This window comes from Cyprinus carpio, chromosome B11 (assembly GCF_018340385.1).
Source record: "Cyprinus carpio isolate SPL01 chromosome B11, ASM1834038v1, whole genome shotgun sequence".
Lineage (NCBI taxonomy): Eukaryota > Metazoa > Chordata > Actinopteri > Cypriniformes > Cyprinidae > Cyprinus > Cyprinus carpio.
In genome coordinates, this window is record NC_056607.1 from 13,079,131 (window position 1) to 13,088,318 (window position 9,188).

A 9,188-nucleotide genomic window follows, 5' to 3' on the forward strand; every position below is an offset into this window, starting at 1 on the left:
TATTTTTAATCTATCCAATCTCCTCAAATTTCCCTAAGGGACAGACATGGCTCTGTTATATATCTCTAAGGAGGGGTTGGTGAGGAAATACTTGGTGAGAAAATACTGATTTACAAATTAAAGAAAAAATAATAATCCACATAAATATTCTGTGTTCATAACATCAGCTGTCTGAACATCAATATCTGATCTGGACAAACATTGGGGACCTCCTGGTTTATTAAAAGGTTATATAATGTATGTTCATTCAGCACAATGTATTTAAATGTCATTGCTTTTATCTTTCTTAGAATCAATCCGACTAATTATTATGCACTGGTTGCTCAGCTCATCCAAGAGGTCAAGGTTAAGCATGGTCCAGTTTGCCCCTTCTGGTAAATGTTGTAACTACACCACTCCGATAGGACAAAAGGCATCTTTCTCCTTCATCTTCCCCTATTTTTTCACAGTATTTACTATTAGTTGACTGCCTTTTTCTTTTGTTTTGTTGTATTTTCAGAATTGCTTGTAGATTATTGTACTATTTGTACATGCCAAGCTTTCACAAATGGACAATCCCATGTAATATGCAGCTATTTTAGCGGGTAAATGCACCATTTTATTCACAAAGTCAAATACACTTGAGTTTCTTCATGTGAAACGATCACAAGTCCACAACAACAACAACAACATCAACAACATGATTGCACATTAACTTCATTACAGGTCGAAAAGTTTTCTTTTCACCTTTTTAGATAAAAGAACAGCAGTCTACGACATCTACAAAATGAAAAGCTCCATCACTTTGCTACTATGCTCTTTGGCAAATACAATAAAAAAGCATCATGAAGGGCCGAGTCACAAAACAGCAATGAAGAAAATAAGAATTATCCCCTAAAGGCACCACAAAAGCATGTGTCCTTCAGCAAATCCAGCCCATTTCCTATCAGGATTTACCTTGTACACAATACTGATGAAATAATACAGCAAAACATTAGCCAATTATCTTTTTTTTCTTTAATTTTTCCTTTAAAGGATGCTAGTTTTGTTCATATTCAAAAGCAATTATAATCATTTATAATATATACAGTAGGTAAACCATATAGGGCCAGATTTACAAACAGCTTGTGTTTACAAACCATCTTTTGGTGTTAAAATAGGCCTACTAGCCTACTGTCAGGATTTACTAAAGATGCGCATTAAAGCATTAGCGCTGAAAAGGCGTGGACAGTTAATTTTTATATTATTAATTTATGGGAGGAGAGTATTAAAATTAATCACGCAACACAATTTAATAATGTTTGCACTCGCCAATTTACTGGTATTTGCGCTGCTCTTGGTAGATTCCGCTGGTCATTATGGAAATAATCTGGTTGCGTCTGTGTTCTTTAATGTGCGCATTGTTAGTAAAGCATCCGCAGAATTTTTCCCTGCCATCTGTGCTTTTATGAAATTGCGCTCAAGCACTGATTTGCCCGGTTTAGTAAATCTGGCCCATAGTATCAAGATACTTAAGAACATAGAGAACAAATAGCACTGGATAATCTGGATATCATTAATACACAAGAAAATACAAATAAGATCATTCAAATTCATACAAATTAACCACCAATTCACTAAAATAGTTGCGATATTCACCACACTTTTACATTTTTACATTGTTCACGTACACAAGATGGATGTCTTTGACCATGTCATTACTTTTTTGCTTTTTTCATGTTTTAAAATGTTTCAAACATGTCTAGAGACACCTCCATTCTGATCAAGTCTACCGTTTCTCTCATCCATTGTTTGATCTGAAGAGTCTCACGTCTCAAGTAATGTATTTTTTAATATTTAATTTATTTAACCATGAAGGTCCTGTTGAGATACAGTATCTTTTCTACCAGGGAGTCCTTGTTTCAGGTCTGAACTTTCAGTTTTGTTTTTGCAACAATAACAACAACAAAAATCCCATCTGTGCACATGCAGGCCCCATGTGCCTCTCAGTTTAAGCACATTTACTATAGACATAGACATTTATCTTTAAATATCATTGAAACTGCGTTAATTAACAGTTAATTAACAACTTTACTTACCAACATTGATTGCAACCGGGGTAGCGTTTCCCTGTGGTTTAGTGAAATGCTGCCACTGATTGCAGCAGAGTTAGAATTCAGTTACAGATAACCGAAAGACCATAGAATGTTCCATTGTCCTCATTTTTGATTGTATTTTCATTTGTACTTTCAGAGAGAAAAGAACAAACACCTATTACAATACAAAATCCAATCCATCAATAATCAACAGGCAAAAAACCTTCCCAATTTTATGTGGTTCCTACAACTTAACTTTTAAAAGAACTGTTCAACCAAAACATGAAAATTCTGTTATTAATTACTCAACAAACCTGCCTGCTGTTGCAAATGTAAAATTTTAAACAAGACGTACATTTTTTTGTTTTGTTTTGTTTGTTTTTTGAGTGAACTCTTTCTATAATGGAGCTGTAGAAGAAGTAGTTAAGCTCTAATTGCAGACAACATTGCCATTGACAAGGCTGAAGCTGGCCACAGAGTGGTTCTGGGTACTTTTGATTGAACTCTGTCGTGTATTGTTACGCCTAGCGGTTTGTGAATACGTCAAGATGGACGGGCAACAGCAGCAAAGCTGCTTGTTGAACTGCTTTCTAAAGGATTTGCTGAGCAGGTAGAGAGCAAAGGGATTCACACAAGAGTTGGTGAAGGCAAGGATACGTGCGCACACGCTGGAGATGAAATGGGCCATTGAGGTGTCCACTTCTGTGTAATGGTAGGACCGGTAGAGGTAAATCACATGGTTCGGAAGCCAGCAGATGGCAAAGAGACCCACAAACACCAGCACGGTCTTGGCAAGCCGTATCCGTGACTCAATCTATGGTTTACAAGCACAGATATCACATGTGCAGAAAAGTTAAAATCACAGACTGTCCTCAGATCACCTAATAATATTTTAAAGCTGAAGTGTGTGATTTTTCAATTAAAAATGCTTTTAAAAAAACTCTATTCCAGCTGTTTCAACTTTCTGACCATCCTGACACAACAACACAGGCTCAACCAATGATGTGATTTTGAGGTGAGGCTAATTGTTTGTTCAACCAATAGCAGACTACACTAAAAACTAAACACTTCAGCTTTCTTTTATTACTACTACTATATTTTATTCTGCATTTATTTCTGTTATCCTCATATTTTTAAATGTATTAAAAATCATAAGAAATTTATGATACACACTGAAAAAATGATTGAGTTTACTATTTTTCTTTTATGTTAGTGGTTGCAATCAATTTATTTTAGTTAGATTTAAATAAACAAATTTAGATGACTAACTTTCAAATTTTTTTTTTTAAATGTAGCTAAAATAAATTGTTAGCAACCACTTACATTAAAAGAAAATTGTAAATTCAGTGAATAATATTTTCGGTGCAGGTACCTGTGAAACCAAATGGTCTTATAGGTTTAGTACATATGGTTCTTTACATACAGGTATGGTTCCTTTCAAATACAGACTGTATTATTCATATAACAATAGAACAGCTGGGTAGATGTTTCTGGTCTCAAGTTGTATTATAAAAACCTTTTGAAAATAGCTCCTGAACCACCATTCAAGACCAATTAGGACAAGCAGAGAGGTTCACTTTAACATTGCAGATGCACTTAGGCTTATGGAAACGCTGGCATTCTCAGAAAGGAAAATGTTACAATAATATGTTACAACTACTCTAAATTCCAAATATAAAATATAAGTGTTTGAAAAAATCATTCTTTGACTTAAAAAAATCATTTAATTAAATTATTAATTTTTTTAGATTAACACAGAAAATATACACAAATAAATATTTTTAAAATTACACTGTGCTTGTCATAAACACATCCCTTGAAGCTGGAATGTTAAAAATGATTTCTGGGCCTTTATGAATTTTGTATGTCTACCTGTAAACTAAGTCAAACCAGGATGTATAAATGGGAAGAAGTGATACAATAACTGTAATTGCAACACTCAAAGCTGGCACCAGCTATTAATTGTTAAACCATTCCAACTTCAACAAAAGCAGTACTTGACCTTTAAACTCACCTGCCTCCGAATGTGCGCATTTCCCTCCACAGGCATGTTAATCGCACTCTGAATCAGACTTCTGGCAATAAAGATGTAGTACACAGAAATAATGAAAAGAGGAATGATGTACAGAATAAGGAAGGAGGCCATGGAATGGATTTTGGGGTGCAGATCTCCAGCGTGAGGGTAAGGAGCACATGCTTTAAAAGTCTCATTGGTTTCTGGGATGTGGAAGGAGTGTAGATCAGAGAACACCACCTCAGGAATGGCCAGGATCATGGAGAGCAGCCAGATTGACGCAGCCCTAAGGCAGACCTTTAGCGAGGCTTTAGATGTCTGGATATCCATTGGCTTGACGATGGCCTTGTATCTAAGAGACAGAAAAGGACCCAGTAACAGAAGGAACCATTTTAATTAAGAATCTAATCTTAAGAACAATATTTTAATTGAGAGCGAACACACATCTAAAGAAAATGATGACTATTTGTTTGAACGGACATGACTAATTAGCTCATGGCATATGGCAGGATAAATAAAGGGGACTGCTAACCACAGTTTTCTCTCTATGGACTGCTGAGTTGCTGAGTTCAGTCCAGTTGTACAGTATGTAACCCAATGTTCCCAACCCCTAGCATTACCAACATAAAAAAAGGGTTATTTTTTTTGCAAAATAAATTGTTATATTATATTATATTATATTATATTATATTATATTATATTATATTATATTATATTATATTATATTATATTATATTATATTATATTATATTATATTATATTATATTATGCTACATTCAGCTGTGAAAAAAATGTTAATTTTGGTTTACAAAACAATAGGCCTAGAAACAAGATGACGAATGTAATATTAATATTATTAATATTAACATTAATATTATTAATATTAACATTAATATTATTAATATTAATATTAATATTATTACTCAAAGGCCATTTTCGCAACTATTGCTAAAAAAAATAAATTGCATGGCACAAGTTGCGTTTGTATAAAATAATACAGCTTGATTCATAAAAGTTTCCAAGCAGACCTTGGATGCAGCATTCCTATGGATGATAAAGAATATTAGGAACTAAAATGCAAAAGGATGAGGTTATGAGGTTGCTAATTGCTCATTTCGCATTTCACATTATTTAATCCTAGCGAAAAACTACATTACCCATGATTCTGTTAATGAATCTCCACCAATCACAGATGAAAACAAGCAAATCACACCAAAAGGAACTTTTTAGTGGCCACCCCAGTCACATGAAGCACTGTGAATGATGTAATTAAGTTTAAATACTTGCATACTGTATATATGCATATTTTGCAATAGATGTACAATATATTGTTATTTTTATATAATCAACATCATTAGTAGTTGTTTAACTTTCTTGTCATTTTATTTGATTGTCATTTGCAGTGCTTCATGGGACTGTAGTCTTTCCATTATTAGTCTTTTACCTAGGACTTTTTGTCCAATTTTTAAATACTTGTTACTTCAAATCAAATTTTGTAGCTGGTTGGTTTGGTTCATGGCTTATAATGCTTTAAGGAACACTTTTAAAAATACCCCATGGTAGAAATAAACAGAAAAATGTTTGCAGAACTAAGGCCGCTGAAAAAGTTTAGCAGGAAATATCAGATCACTAGAGGTGGTTGACCAATCAGAACAGACTAACCCAAGCATTAAAAAAAGTTACCAGAAGTGACAGTAGCTGATCTATTCTATGTCTAATTTTAAGCCCTAAATACAGACCACAGGAAAAGATCCTCCCACCTATGAGTGCCATCTACCATCTGTTCATGGCTGTTCACCTACATGAGAAATCAAGCCTCCAGTGCTTATTAGACTCCTACCACATAGATCATGGAACTGTCTCTCTCTCTTTCTCTCTATTTAGACATTTTTTTCATTTTCTTTATATCAGATGGAGACAAAATGTAAGTGGAATTTCATTTCAATCAACTGCATTTGTATAGTGCATTCCCAATAAAGCAGCCTTACAAAGAATTGTGCCTAAAAAAAAAAAAACCTCAGTCAGTGACTCCTAAAAGAATTCTGAGAAACCATATTTCCTGTTTTGAATAATTTTGTAAAGTATTAATGAACAATAATGATTCTTCATAATTTTAAGAAATTGACTTTTTGATTTGACTTTAGAATGTCACAACTGTTTCTCATTTAATCTGACAACAACTTGACCCTCAGTTGATCCACTGACCTTGAGGTGCACTTGTTACTCCTGAGTGCAATGGCATCAACACTAACAGGCAGAGGAAGCAGTTCATTTTTCTCAATCATTAAGCATGTTATTTTTCATTTCCACTCATCTGCTACTATCACACTTCAAGTCACACACTTCCTCGGGAGAACAGACAGACCAAGAAGGCATAAAATTGCAGCCTTGTGTAAATGGGATACAAATATAGAGTAGAATAGAACAGAATAGAATGTGTTCCGATCTAAACCACTAAAGTCAGCCTTATCTTCTATATTGTGAATCACACAAAAGTCAGGTTTTGGTATGTTCTCAGAGTTTTTTGTGTGTGTTACTAAAATCTTTTGAATATAAAATTACAAAATGATGTTATAAAGACAAATGAACACATACACTGCTTTTCATCTGAATTGTTTTGACAAGTGGGACAGATCATCAGAAAGATAATTAACATTAGTTAACAAAAATACTATTCATGATTAGTTCACGTTAGCTTAATCCATTAAATAATATTAACAGCTTTAAATTTAGGTTTTAATAATGTATTAGTCACACTAATGAATAAACAAACCCAGTCTACTAAAAATAGACCCTTACCAATAATTCAATACGATTTTGCAACAGTATACACATTTTCAATATTCTTATTAACCACAATAATCCTTTCGTATTTTTATAGAGGCTTATGTTTAAGAAGAACATTGCATTCTCAGACTTGATCACATACACTGGAGGAGGTACGTTTAATGACTCACATTTTAATTGCTTCCTAATATTTGAAAGGCAATCGATCATGAAACCTAATGTCCCTGTTTTATGATTTCCGACTTTTGCTGAACTCGACCTAATCATGATATGCAGAATTTGGGGAGAAAAAAAAACTGCCGTTTATGTTACTGTGAGTAATGGTCATCACATAGTAATAAATTACAATAACATTTAAATAGAAATAGTGGGTTATTGTAAAGTGATGCCGAACAATTGAAGTTTTTGCTGAGGCAAAGAAGAATGGGCTGTTTAGACTTGCTACCTGTCCGCTGCCAGCGCTGTGAGCGTGAACACCGAGACTCCAACCGATGTCAGCTGGATGAACGGGATGAGTTTACAGCCCATCCGCCCGAAAAGCCACTCGTCCGCTAGAAACTTGCTGGCATCCACGGGCGCGCAGGTGACCAGCAGCAGCACATCTCCGAGAGCGAGACTCGACATGAAGAGATTTGGCACATTGCGCATGGATTTTACGATGCAAAACGTCCTAATGAGCGTCACATTACCAATTAGTCCAGCAGTGATGAGGAGCGCGTAAACGGTGGCGATAACGATGCCTGAATGCAAGTGCGGATGCTCCGGAGCAGCGCTGATGTTGCTGAGCTCCGGAGAGTCGCCCAGAAACTTTACAACGTCCGTCGGTGTTAATATTAAATCAGGCATGTTATCAGATCAGCTCGTGTTCATTTTGAATCTCAAGTATTCACGAATATTGCCATTAATGTAGTGTGTTCCGGTGGTAGTCCTCGAGCGCATCCTGCGCGCAAATGGAGAGTCCATGTGAGGTTTGGCTCCTATATGCCAATTGATGCGCCCGCGCTCTCAAGTGCAGAGGGTAACATATTAAAAAATATCAACAACTGTTAAATCTGTCACAGTTAACTGCACTAATGAATTATCATTTTTATCACCCTGCTGAAATTTGTAATGGGATTATTATGAAATGTAATGTGAACTTTAAATGCACTTTATTATTCATTTTGGTACATTTTCGCAAATAGTGATTTTTCAAAACCATTTACTTCTCTGAATACAAAAATCAGTTCTTCTATTTTTATAAATTCTATTTTCACATATATTATTATTAATAATATTAAATTACTTTAAGTAAATTTGCTGGAGAGAGAGAGAGAGAGAGAGAGAAAGAGAGAGAGAGAGAGAGAGAGAGAGAGAGAGAGAGAGAGATTCAACATAAACATACAAACATACAATGATATTATTTTCTTTACTTTTTCCCCAGCTATGCAACTAAGAATAAAATGTCAGCTAGGTCCCCTGGCAACTGTGAATCATTATTATATGCATATTTTTTCTTTCTCAAAATATGCGTCTTTCTCAAGCCTGTTACTGGAAACATCACCACTACAACTTTTTCTAATTAAACGTTCCTGATTTAACTCATCAGGCTGTTAGGGGAGACTCAGACAAGGATGACATCCAAAATGTGTGCTAATGGTGTGCCTCCAGGAATAAGAAAACCCACTGCAATAGGTAATGTAGTACACCATGATAGTAATAATCATGAATAAAGAAAACTGAAAAAGACAGCGCTGCAGTGACGGCTTCAATGAAGGCGTATTTACTCTGATTGAATAATAAAAGCATATGCAAAAAACAAAAGCTCAGCACATTACAGTATCAACACATGTAAGTTATCACTCTTTCCCAGTAATTACTGAATGTAAACATGAGTGACTTCAAACACTTTCCATTACAATAGATGAAATAAGAAAATACAGTCAACAGGTTATTTAACAAACTCTATACGGTTCACATGCTTTAATCTCAAAAAAAGGCATGTGTCATTTACAACTGACACAGTGACACTCAAATCACATGCTTTTTCTAGAAACAGGATAAGATACTCAGAATGTACACATAAGCACCAAACGATATATAACATCTTCATTAATATTTACCCCTAACAATGAAAAGAAAGAATTAAAATGACGATACAAGAATACAGCTGGGATAACATGTTCAATTCTAAAGGCTGATCAATTACGTTACTTGTATCTCATGTAACGTTACTTACAATAAATACAATAAATACAATAAAGACACATGAAAGATTAATGAAGATAAACGTAATGCATAACACAGGCACAAAGGGGTTAAATTACCTAAATGTGCCAGTTTAAGATAACTCA

The 9,188-nt window shown here is 34.6% G+C and overlaps 1 protein-coding gene across 1 annotated transcript; it reads right to left on the reverse strand.

Moving 5' to 3' along the window:
- Positions 1-573: 573 nt before the first annotated feature.
- On the reverse strand, positions 574-7,806 carry LOC109056604 (gastrin-releasing peptide receptor). Its single transcript, XM_019073802.2, has 3 exons — positions 7,301-7,806; positions 4,069-4,420; positions 574-2,868 (listed from the first exon to the last, which is right to left on the reverse strand). Exons 1-3 carry the CDS (start codon positions 7,699-7,701, stop codon positions 2,485-2,487), a joined length of 1,137 nt encoding a protein of 378 aa, XP_018929347.1. The 5' UTR covers positions 7,702-7,806; the 3' UTR covers positions 574-2,484.
- Positions 7,807-9,188: the final 1,382 nt, after the last annotated feature.

Coding starts and splice junctions, on each gene's coding strand:
- LOC109056604 (XM_019073802.2), bottom strand. CDS start 7,701: ATGCCTGATTTAATATTAACACCGACGGACGTTGTAAAGTTTCTGGGC. Junction 4,421..7,300: donor ACAGCGCTGGCAGCGGACAG/GTAGCAAGTCTA, acceptor TCTGTCTCTTAG/ATACAAGGCCATCGTCAAGC. Junction 2,869..4,068: donor ATGCGCACATTCGGAGGCAG/GTGAGTTTAAAG, acceptor TGTAAACCATAG/ATTGAGTCACGGATACGGCT.